This window comes from Capra hircus, chromosome 4, assembly GCF_001704415.2.
Source record: "Capra hircus breed San Clemente chromosome 4, ASM170441v1, whole genome shotgun sequence".
Classification (NCBI taxonomy): domain Eukaryota; kingdom Metazoa; phylum Chordata; class Mammalia; order Artiodactyla; family Bovidae; genus Capra; species Capra hircus.
Genome location: NC_030811.1, coordinates 58,332,779 through 58,345,508, shown reverse-complemented (window position 1 = coordinate 58,345,508; position 12,730 = coordinate 58,332,779). Strand labels below are relative to the sequence as shown.

The following is a 12,730-nucleotide window of genomic DNA, read 5'->3' as shown; positions in this document are numbered from 1 at the left end:
CATACAGTTACTGTCTGAATTTAAATACGATTAAATACGAAAACATTTTGTTAATTTTTTTAGCCCCGCGGGGGTTGGGGTGGAGATGGGGGTGAGGATTGAATCTGGGCCCTCAGCAATTAAAGAGTGAGGTCCTAACCACTAGACTGTTAGGGAATTCCCTAAATGCGTGAACATTTTAAGCAGCAAACACAGTGCCAGTAACACAGAAAGGCTCCTTGGGGCGGGCGCGGGGGGGGGGGGCGGGGAGGCGGGTAATCTTACAAACCAGCAAATTAATAATAACACTTACTGAATTTAAGTGACAAGATTTTAGACCTGCAGAATAGGGAAATTAACCTGGGCTGGAGAAACCGGGTGGGGCTTGGAAAGTAACAAAACTGAAAGAGGCAGGCAAAAACGGATGAGAACCCAAGAGGGCTTCAGGTTATGAGTAAAGGGACAGTTACGGAGTCACACTGAAGACCTCACTTGGAATGACTGGAGAGGAAGATCTGTGTCCGGGGACGTGGGAAACTGAAGTTGAAAAGGTAGATGGGGCAGGCTACTAAAGGTGCCAATAAACAAGCCAAGGAGTTTAACTTTTATTTATGGGCTAATGGGAGTCCCGAGCATTTCTGAGCGGTGTGGCATCCGGGAAATTAACCTAGCCGCAGGGCGTCTAGACTAGATGGGGGGAAAGGGGTTTTACGGAGTTGGATCGGTCGGGAAACAGACGGCACGTGAGGCGGTGTGGGATCCGGCCGCAGGACCGGGAGCAGAGGACGTGACAAGCGCCAGGGTACCTGTGCATCTTTGCCAGTCGCTGTGGCGTCGCGTATGGCTCTACAGTGACTGTGGGTTTCTCCTTTTACGTGGTCCCGGGTGGTTTCTGGTTCAGAAAGGTGAGAGTGCTGAGCACAGCTTCGCGCTCAACTGCTGAGGAATTCTGAGCAATCTGGTTTGGGACACAATTTCACTTCAGAATACATGGATAAACTCTGTCCTCAAAGGGGAGAACACTGAATTCGCATTCAACCTGAGGCTGTGCGGTTAGACTCACCGGGTTCACGCCAGCTCTGCCACCTGCTGCCTGCAGCCTCGGGCCACTGCCTCGGTGTAGGAGATGAACTCTACGTGTCCCATACCAGCCAAGTGTTCCAAGAAGGCGAGGAGAGACGCTCCTAGTAAGTGCCAGGCGCGTGACACGCTTTAGCTTCTTTCCCTCGCTTTTTTCCCCCCTACTGTTACTTTTAAAATTGAGATCTCCTTTTTTTGTTAATAACCTTGAAACAGACAACCTTTTGGCAAAAACAAAGCTAAGGCTAAACCCGAAGAAAGGAATTAAAACGAAGAAAGTTCTTGTCCGCTAGCAAGGTATGACAGCTGAGCCGCGCACGTGAGAAGATGCGCGGGGAAACGCGCGAGGAGATGTGCTTGGGGCCCGGAGCAGTCCGCTCACTACAGAATGGACACGTGCCGGCGCACGTGGGAGAGTCCGCGAGGGGCGGTGCTAAGGACCTGCGCACATGGGCTGCACGCGTGGTAGCGCACGAGGGAGGTTGCGCGTGGTGCTTTGGATAAGGGCACCTGGGGCTGAACGCGTGGGAGGTGCACGTGGCAGGGTGCGCAGGATAAGCGCACGTGGGGCTGCGCGCGTGAGAGGCGCACGAGCGGCGCCAGGCAGCCTGGGTTTTGTTTCGCGGTCGCCTTGACGACCGGGCAGCCTGCAACGGCGCTGCGGCGAGTCGTTGAGGCTGTGAGCCGAGCCAGGCCTCTTGCGGACCTCCCCTGACTGGGCCGGGCCGGGCCGGCGCCGGAGAGAGTACCAGCCCCATCCGAACGGGGACTATGAGAAAATGGTCGGGCAAACGAGGAATAAGCTCAGAGGTGCGGCTTCAGAGCCGTCGCACTCTCTCCGCTCCACGCAGTCTAGACGGCGGCGCCGGGCCACAGGAACTGGGGAGCGGGAGTTGGAGGAGGAGCCGAAGAAGGAGGTGAAAAGGCCGGAGCTGCCTTTGCGCACACGCAGGAGGAACCTGCCAGGGGGCGCCCGGAATTATTCTCCGCGGAGGATCCGAAACCTGAAAACGCAGAACTGCGTGCCAGTGGAGATGGTCACAAGGCCCGATTTTCTGAACGGCCGCTTTCCGTTTCTCAGCTCTTTGCTGGAGCAGCTCTGGGACAAGGCGCAACTATTGCAAAGACGTCAGGTCTCGGGCAGGGGGGCCATCGGCATAGGTGAGCGGAACCGACCGAGGAAAGCCCTTTGCTGGAGCCCCGACAGCTCCGAGACCAGCACTCCCGGGAGGCTAGGCTCACAATGGAGACACCCGTGTACCCTCTTGAGCCTAGGGTTGGACGTGGTTTCTGTGAATCTTGAATATCAGTTTAACAAGCAAGTTTGGCAGCAATAATGGCGAGTTCCGATATCTGGAAAATCGCTGACAAGAATTCCGAGCCCCCTTAGTTCTTATTTTAAAACATTTTCAAAGGTTTGCAGGCACAGTGATAACTTCATGTGTCACCAACAAAATGTCATCTTAAGGCAGCCATTTATCCCTAGTGAAAATGGTAGCTTTGGGGGAGGGGGAGGTCAGACTTTATATTTTTCTGCACCTTGAATGAGGCAAAATAATGTGTTTGTTTTAATGAGTTGAGAATCTTTCACAGGGGAAATAGGATCAAATTAGGCAATATATTTCTCCATGTTGGTATCTATTTACTTTCATCTTGCTGAGGAGCTTGATGCCTAAATTGCCTTCTTATTTAAGCCCTTGAAAGATTTTTCTTTATTTGCATTCCTAATTTTTGAACATGTAAATTTTGCTGTTTCATTAAGATCAATTTTGAGCCTAGTCCTTGCTCATACTGGCTGCTGTTGTATATTGAAACACAGATAGATGTCTCCTAATGTAAGCTGTGATTTCTTTTCCATTGTAAGTTGATTGCTGATATTAAAGTAGAATGGATCTCCACATGTGGAGCATGTAGACAATACTTGAGAAATAATAGGGGTTCATATTTAGATTTTGTCAGATGTCTAGTTACAGAAAATGTGGGATTTTAATTGGGACCAAAAAAGGTAATATTTGGATGTGTGGAGCAAAGAACAAGTATTAGAGGCCTATAGAACAGCATAATCAGAGCCATGGAAGTAAGAAAATATGAAATAAAAGTAAGGGTACAAAAAGAGAACATAGAGTGTTCAAAAAATTGGTTGGGACCAGCCGTGGGGAGTCTAATTCAAGTCTACATTTAAGGCATTTGAACTTCATTCAGTAAGATGGCACTGATGGATTCTTTTCTTTAGGAAAATAATTTTTTTTTTAACGAGGTGAAATGCACATAACATAAAATTAACCATTTTTAAAGTGAACAGTTTTGTGACATTTAGTACATTCTGTTGATGTTGACATTGAATGACTTAAATAGAGTGACACGATCAGAAGTGTGCTTCAGAGATTAATTTGACAGCAGTGTGTAAAATGGACTGGATATGGACTGAGGTAGAAAAAAACAGTTGTATGCTAGAATCGAGACGATAGTAGTCTTTTTAATATTTATTATTTTATTTTTTGGTGGTAATAAGTCTTTGTTGCTGCATGTGGACTTTCTCTAGTTGGGGTGCACTGGCTTCTTTTGTTGGGGAGCACAGGCTTTAGGCACCAGGGCTTCGGTAGTTGCTACATGTGGGCTCAGTAGTTGCAGCTTCCAGGCTCTAGAGCACAGGCTCAGTAGTTATGGTGCTCAGGCTTAGTTGCTCTGCAGTGGCATGTGGGATCCTCTGGGGCCAGGGATCAAACCGATGTCCCTGCATTGCAGAGTGGACTCTTAACCACTGGATCAGGGAAGCCCCAGGCAGCAGTGACCTTAATGAGGGCAGTGACAGTAGGAATGGAGAAGAGAAGTCAGAGGTGCATGTTGATGGAAACATGTTGAGAGGAACTGGGTAGGTGATGAGGTAGGAGAGAAAAGGAATGTGATGAAAGGAAGAGAGAACATTTGGTCAGGCATGAGGAGTGTAGACTTGGGAATTATTCATGTAGAAGTGAGTTGAAACATTAACATTGAATGAGATTTCCAAGATAGAAAAGAGAGCAAAGTAAAGATACTTGGGAAAACCCCTGCATACTTCGTTTTAAGAGAGAAGAGAAAAATAAAAAACAGAGACGCATATAAAAACAAAATGGTCAGAAAATGGAAGAATTGGCAGGTTGGTATGATGAGTCTTGATAGAGAAAGAAATCTGAGGATCTGGTGAAATTCTACAGAGAGATTGGAAAGCAGGAAAATTGAAAGAGACTGTTGATGTTGATAAATGAAGGGTCATCGGTCATTTAAAAGGGTTATAGGAACTTTATAGAAGTTGGCTGATTATCTTGTCAGGCATGGCAGGGGATGGAGAAGAGAATATTTCGTAGCTGGAAGGTCTACTATATCAGAAGTATTTTAAGGCTTGGGAATATTAAAGGCTGAAGGGGAAGGACTGAGGAGAGAGGGTGAGATTGAGGTTTGAAGAGAGTAAATACTTGATGGTGCAGTCTCGGAATAATTGGGAAGGATGGAGCTAAAGGCATGAATTTGAGAAGCTATCAGCAGAAAAGAGAACAGATACTTCCTCTTCTGAGACGGTAGAGAACAGAGAAGCAAAGATCACTGTATAGAGAAATGTTGAAATGGATATAAGAGATGTTGAGAGTGCTAGCGTCAAATGGTCTTTGGGTCACTTTCAGAGGTGAAATTGACAGAGGCAGGATACAGGAGACAGGTTTTTAATCACAACTTTAGAAGGAGCTGTGATAAGCCCTTCTTTGCATTTACAGTATTGACATCATTACACCTTATAATTTTGTTGGGTAGGGAATGTGGGTTAAGGGGAGGGGGTGAGAGACACTAATATTTTGAAGATTTTGGAAAGCTAGATGGACTTAGTAGGATATTGGATTTTTTTCTTAAGTATTATTTTTAGGAGTAATTGCCTTGAGAATAAGACAGAGGATACAAATATAGTTGAGTAGGACATTGTCTGTCTTAGAGTTAATGAAACCTTATCAGAGTTGAGAGGGAAGGTATAGGTTTAGTTTTAAAGTGGTTGATAGTATTACCATATATTAAATGGAAAGTTAACATGTAGTGAGTATATACTTTTTCTGTAAAGACCCAAGTAAAAAATTTTAAACTTCAGGCCACATACAGTCTTTGTTATTTATTCTTCTTTCCTATTTTTTACAACCCTTAAAAAAATTAACCATTTTAGCTCGCAGACAAAACAGACCAGTCAGACCACAGACCATAGTTTGCTGATTGTGACATAAAACTAGACGCCTGAGAAATGGTGAAGAGTGGTAGGACTGAGCTCAGGATGGTGAGAATATGGGAAAAGAGCTGAAGCAGCATGATTGGAAGCTCCCAACATTGCAGTGTTTGTTTTAAAAGTTATTAAATAGTCATTTTAAAGGCATATTATAGTAAAGCAACTTTTAATGACTTTTTCCTTTTTTTTCTTTTTCCAGCTGCCTTTGTGGCAATTTTGCACTGGTAAGATTAGTTTCGGTTTGATATATATATATAAACATTTGGATTATAAAAATGACCATCACTGTTTGTATATATAAAAAATGAACTGCTTGCTATATATATACAATGTCTATATGTGTACCAGTTAACATATATATGTGTGTGTGTATAAAGCTTTTTAAAAACCTCATGTGTGAAACATTTGTAAATGAATGCATTATGGGAATAGTAATTTGTGAATTAAAATATTTTTGCTTTACCAAAAGGTTCACCACTGTATTTCCTAAATATCTAGCTTTTGTAGTATAGTTTTCATGTTTATTTCATGTAAAAAACTTCCTCATTTTATAGTAATTGAGAGTTGTTAGTGACATAAGGGAGAAGGAAATGGCAACCCACTCCAGTATTCTTACCTGGAGAATCCCGTGGACAGAGGAGCTTGGTGGGCTGCTGCCCATGGAGTCAAACAGAGTTGGGCACGACTGAAGCGACTTAGCATGTATGCATGTATTGGAGAAGGAAATGGCACCCCATTCCAGTATTCTTGCCTGGAGAATCCCAGGGACAGAGGAGCTTGGTGGGCTGCCGTCTGTGGCGTCGCACAGGGTCGGACACGACTGAAGCGACTTAGCAGCAGCAGCAGCAGCAGCAGTGATATAAACTCAGGGTTTATGTAAAGTTTTAGTAGCACCTGTCAATTGGAAATCAGGTAGAAATGAAGATAAACACCCTGTAATGGTAATACTGAATTAAATGAGCCTTTCAGTGTGCATACACATACACATTATTTTACATAAATGATATATTTGTAAAAACTATATGTAAAATAATTTTCCTCTGACATATCTTCATTTCTACCTGAGCTCAAGGATTTCTGCTCTTGGGAAGAATGGGATCTGCCCCGCGTCCTGTTGGGACAGTGCTTTTCTAACCATTATTCTGCAGGGAGATCTCGATGTTAATAGAACCAAGACTGTAATGGTAGGAAACATTTCCTACAGCTTGTGATACCCTGGTATATGTCCTAGGTATAAATGAAGGTGAGTGGAAGACAGGGTTGCCATATGGAATTTTGTTTTATTTTCTACTTTATTGGAAAGCATCTACTGTATAATTAAGGATAGTTTAATTGCTGACTACAATTTTACTTGTCATATGCTCCTATTTCAGTACCTACAGCTGGTTTTTTTTTTTTTTTTTCAGTCATACTGATGAAATATCTTTACAGTCCTGTTTTCTTTGGCACTTTATGTAGTGTTCTACTTATTTAAAAACTGATTTAACTTAAAATAATTTTATTTAAAGTTATACTCTAAATCTTTTCAACAGTTAGAGACATTCCCCAAACCTGGTACGTTAGAAGCACTTGTAAAAAACATAACAGATAAACAAAAGCACGCCTCAGTTCTGATTTAGATGCCTGGAATGGGAAGAAGGATGGAGAAATCTACAAGAGTTTTAGATCTACAGTCGTTGTTGTTCAGTCTCCCAGTCATGTCCGACTCTTTGAGACCCCATGGACTGCAACTCTCCAGGCCTCCCTGCTCCAGTGGATCATGTGTTGTCAGAACTCTCCACTATGATCCATCCGTCTTGGGTGACCCTACACGGCATGGCTCATAGCTTCATTGAGTTATGCAAGCCCCTGCACCATGACAAGGCAGTGATCCATGAAGGGGAAATATACAATCATCTGTGTTATAGTGCTGGATTATAAATGCCAAAAAATATACAAATTGGCAACCTATAAAGTTATCTCAATATTTATTGTAAAAATTTATTCTTTTTTCTATCTTATGGTTTTTATACTTTGTTTATAATAGTTTAGCCCTGCTTTTGAAACATGTTATTTTTCTTCTAGGGTACATTTGGTAAGACTTTTTGAAAATGATCGTCATTTTTCTCACCTCTCAGCCTTAGAACGGGAGATGACTTTTCGCACTGAAATGGTTAGGTTCTTTCTTCTAATGAATTCATTTGTAGTTTAAGAATAGTAACGTGCAAATTTGTTAGGATCTGAAATGAATTTTGGTGAATTGTACTGTTTCTCACAATATTGTAGGTTTATTTTATTTTTGCTGTTTTTAAAAAGAATTTTATTGGGATATAGTTGATTTACAATGTTGTGTTAGTTTCAGGTGTATAGCAAACCAATTCAGTTATACATATATTCATTCTTTTTCAGGTTCTTTACTTCTGTATAGATTATTATAGAATATTGAATAGAGTTCTCTGTGCTATATAATAGGTCCTTGTTGGTTATCTATTTTACATATAGTAATGTGTGTATGTTAATCCCAAGCTCCTAATTTGTCTCTCCTTGTCCTTCACCCACAGTTCCCCTTTGGTAACTATAGGTTTGTTTTTGAAATCTGGCCTATAGGTTTGTTATTTAAATAAAAAGTGTTTTAGTCCTCACTTTGTAAGCAAAAGTACAGTCAAAATGGATTAAAGACCTAAATGTAAGACCTGAAACCGTAAATCTCCCAGAAGAGAACATAGGCAGAACACGGTTTGACGTAAATTGCTGCAGTGTTTATTTTTGGATCTGTCTCCTAAGGCAAAATAAATAAAATCAGAAATAAATAAATAGAGCCTAGTTAAACCTAAAAGCTTTGGGGGAGCTGAAGAAACCATTCTCAAAACTAAAAGACAGCCTACTGAATGGGAGAAAATATTTGTAAATGCTGTGACTGATAAGTGGTTAATTTCCAAAATACATAAACAGCTCATACAACTCAATATAAACAGTTTTTGAAATATTGACAGAAGATGTGAATAAACTTTTTCCGAAGAAGACATACAGATGGCTAACAGGCACATGAAAAGATGCTCAACATCACAAATTGTTAGGGAAGTACAAGTCAAAACCACAATGATAGATCACCTCACAACAGTCAGAATGGCTACCATTGCAATGTCTACAAATAACAAATGTAATTTTGAAAAGGAATCTCTCCTACCCTGTTGATGGGAATGTAAATCAGTGCAGCCACTGTGGAAAACAGTGTATAGTTCAGTTCAGTTCAGTTGCTCAGTCATCTCCGACTCTTGGCGACCCCATGAATCGCAGCACGCCAGCCTCCCTGTCCATCACTGATTCCCAGAGTTCACCTAAACTCATGTCCATCAAGTCAGTGATGCCATCCAGCCATCTCATCCTCTGTCGTCTCCTTCTTCTCCTGCCCCCAATCCCTCCCGGCATCAGAGTCTTTTCCAGTGAGTCATCTCTTTGTATGAGGTGCCCAAAGTACTGGAGTTTCAGCTTTAGCATCATTCCTACCAAAGAAATCCCGGGACTGATCTCCTTTAGAATGGACTGGTTGGATCTCCTTGCAGTCCAAGGGACCCTCAAGAGTCTTCTCCAACACCACAGTTCAAAAGCATCAATTCTTCGGTGCTCAGCTTCCTTTACAGTCCAACTCACACATCCATACATGACCACTGTAAAACCATAGCCTTGACTAGATGGACCTTTGTTGGCAAAGTAATGTCTCTGTTTTTCAATGTGCTATCTAGGTTGGTCATAACTTTCCTTCCAAAGAGTAAGCATCTTTTAATTTCATGGCTGCAGTCTGTGTACAGGCTTCTCAAAAAACTACAAATAGAACTACCGTATGATCCAGCAATTCCCTTCTATTTTACCACTTATTTTGATATATGGAATCTAAAAAATAAAATATCTACCACAGAGAAGTGTTTCAGGATTCTTTTGTCACATTCTCTTCCTTTCCTAAAGGCAGACTTCTTTATAAGACAGTAAAGACCAATTAATAGGATATCAAAGCAAAATGATCAGAGAAGGCAATGGCAGCCCACTCCAGTACTCTTGCCTGGAAAATCCCATGGACGGAGGAGCCTGGAAGGTGCTAGTCCATGGAGTCGCTGAGGGTCGAACACGACTGAGCGACTTCATTTTCACTTTTCACTTTCATGCATTGGAGAAGGAAATGGCAACCCACTCCAGGGTTCTTGCCTGGAGAATTCCAGGGACGGGAGAGCCTGGTGGGCTGCTATCTATGAGGTCACACAGAGTCGGACACAACTGAAGTGACTTGACTTAGCAGCAGCAAAGCAAAATGATAGGATACTGAAAAAGGAACTCCCCAGGTCGGTAAGTGCCCAATATGCTACTGGAGATCAGTGGAGAAATAACTCCAGAAAGAATGAAGGGATGGAGCCAAAGAAAAACAATGCCCAGCTGTGGATGTGACTGGTGATAGAGGCAAGGTCCGATGCTGTAAAGAGCAATATTGCATAGGAACCTGGAATGTTAGGTCCATGAATCAAGGCAAATTGAAAGTGTTCAAACAGGAGATGGCAAGAGTGAATGTCGACATTCTAGGAATCAGCAAACTAAAATGGACTGGAGTGGGTGAATTTAACTCAGATGACCATTGTATCTACTACTGTGGGCAGGAATCCCTTAGAAGAAATGGAGTAGCCATCATGGTCAACAAAAGAGTCCGAAATGCAGTACTTGGATGCAATCTCAAAAACAACAGAATGATCTCTGTTCATTTCCAAGGCAAACCATTCATTATCACAGTAATCCAAGCCTATGTCCCAACCAGTAACGCTGAAGAAGCTGAAGTTGAAAGGTTCTATGACCTACAAGACCTTTTAGAACTAACACCCAGAAAAGATGTCCTTTTCATTATCAAGGACTGAAATGCAAAAGTAGGAAGTCAAGAAATACCTGGGGTAACAGGCAAATTTGGCCTTGGAATACGGAATGAAGCAGGGCAAAGTCTAACAGAGGCTTGCCAAGAGAACACACTGGTCATAGCAAACACCCTTTTCCAACAACACAAGAGAATACTCTACACATGGACATCACCAGATGGTCAACACTGAAATCAGATTGATTATATTCTTTGCAGCCAAAGATGGAGAAGCTCTATACAGTGAACAAAAACAAGACTAGGAGCTGACTGTGGCTCAGATCATGAACTCCTTATTGCCAAATTCAGACTTAAATTGAAGAAAGTAGGGAAAACCACTAGACCCTTCAGGTATGACCTAGATCAAATCCCTTATGATTATACAGTGGAAGTGAGAAATAGATTTAAGGGACTAGATCTGATACAGTGCCTGATGAACTATGGAATGAGGTTCATGACATTGTACAGGAGACAGGGATCAAGACCATCCCCATGGAAAAGAAATGCAAAAAAGCAAAATGGCTGTTTGGGGAGGACTTACAAATAGCTGTGAGAAGAAGAGAAGCCAAAAGCAAAGAAGAAAAGGAAAGATGTAAGCATCTGAATGCAGAGTTCCAAAGAATAACAAGGAGAGATAAGAAAGCTTTCCTCAGTGAATAATGCAAAGAAATAGAGGAACAAAAGAATGGGGAACACTAGAGATCTCTTCAAGAAAATTAGAGATACCAAGGGAACATTTCATGCAAAGATGGGCTCAATAAAGGACAGAAATGGTCTGGACCTAACAGAAGCAGAAGATATTAAGAAGAGGTGGCAAGACTACACAGAAGAACTGTCCAAAAAAGCTCTTCATGATCCAGATAATCACGATGGTGTGATCACTCATCTAGAGCCAGACATCCTGGAATGTGAAGTCAAGTGGGCCTTAGAAAGCATCACTACAAAGCTAGTGGAGGTGATGGAATTCCAGTTGAGCTATTTCAAATTGAAAGATGATGCTGTGAAAGTGCTGCACTCAATATGCCAACAAATTTGGAAAACTCAGCAGTGGCCACAGGACTGGAAAAGGGCAGTTTTCATTCCAATTCCAAATAAAGGCAATGCCAAAGAATGCTCAAATTACCGCACAGTTGCACTCATCTCACACGCTAGTAAAGTAATGCTCAAAATTCTCCAAGCCAGGCTTTAGCAATACGTGAACCGTGAACTCCCTGATGTTCAAGCTAGTTTTAGAAAAGGCAGAGGAACCAGAGATCAAATTGCCAACATCTGCTGGATCATCAGAAAAGCAAGAGAGTTCCAGAAAAGCATCTATTTCTGCTTTCTTGACTATGCTAAAGCCTTTGACTGTGTGGATCACAGTAAACTGTGGAAAATTCTGAAAGAGATGGGAATACCAGACCACCTGACCTGCCTCTTGAGAAACCTGTATGCAGGTCAGGAAGCAACAGTTAGAACTGGACATGGAACAACAGACTGGTTCCAAATAGGAAAAGGAGTATGTCAAGGCTGTATATTGTCACCCTGCTCATTTAACTTCTATGCAGAGTACATCATGAGAAATGCTGGACTGGAAGAAACACAAGGTGGAATCAAGATTGCTGGGAGAAATATCAATAACCTCAGATATGCAGATGACAGCACCCTTATGGCAGAAAGTGAAGAGGAACTAAAAAGCCTCTTGATGAAAGTAAAAGAGAAGAGTGAAAAAGTTGGCTTAAAGCTCAACATTCAGAAAATGAAGATCATGGCATCCGGTCCCATCACTTCATGGGAAATAGATGGGGAAACAGTGGAAACAGTGTCAGACTATTCTTTTGGGGGGGCTCCAAAATCACTGCAGATGGTGATTGCAGCCAGGAAATTAAAAGACGCTTGCTCCTTGGAAGGAAAGTTATGACCAACCTAGATAGCCTATTACAAAGCAGAGACATTACTTTGCCAACGAAGGTCCGCCTAGTCAAGGCTATGGTTTTTCCAGTGGTCATGTACGGATTGAGAGTTGGACTTTGAAGAACTGAGCACTGAAGAATTGATGGTTTTGAGCTGTGGTGTTGGAGAAGACTCTTGAGGGTCCCTTGGACTGCAAGGAGATCCAACCAGTCCATTCTAAAGGAGATCAGTCCTGGGTGCTCATTCAAAGGACTGATGCTAAAGCTGAAACTCCAGTACTTTGGCCACCTCATGTGAAGTGTTGACTCATTGGAAAAGACTCTGATGCTGGGAGGGATTGGGGGCAGGAGGAGAAGGGGGCGACAGAGGATGAGATGACTGGATGGCATCACTGACTCGATGGACATGAGTTTAGGTGAACTCCGGGAGTCGGTGATGGACAGGGAGGCTGGCGTGCTGTGATTCATGGGGTCGTGAAGAGTCGGAGACGACTGAGAGACTGAACTGAACTGAACTGAAAGATCAATTATAGTAGGTGAGGAAAGGAAAACAAAGTTTAGGAAGTGATAGAGACCTATCAGAATTCTTGGAAATTGCTTTCTCCTGGGGTAGAGTTGGCCAGTTTTAGCTGGCACTTAAAATATTTTTTAAACTCTCTTGATTTCCAGATAATC

The 12,730-nt window shown here is 42.4% G+C and overlaps 1 protein-coding gene across 1 annotated transcript in view; it reads left to right on the top strand.

The window, feature by feature from the left end:
- DPY19L2 (dpy-19 like 2) overlaps window positions 1,689–12,730 on the top strand; it is a 93,843-nt gene continuing 82,801 nt past the window's right edge. The window contains exons 1-3 of the mRNA XM_005679195.2: window positions 1,689–2,220; window positions 5,496–5,520; window positions 7,361–7,448. Of these exons, the coding sequence (XP_005679252.1) occupies window positions 1,839–2,220; window positions 5,496–5,520; window positions 7,361–7,448 (495 nt within the window). The 5' untranslated portion in view covers window positions 1,689–1,838. The remainder of the gene's footprint in view (window positions 2,221–5,495; window positions 5,521–7,360; window positions 7,449–12,730) is intronic.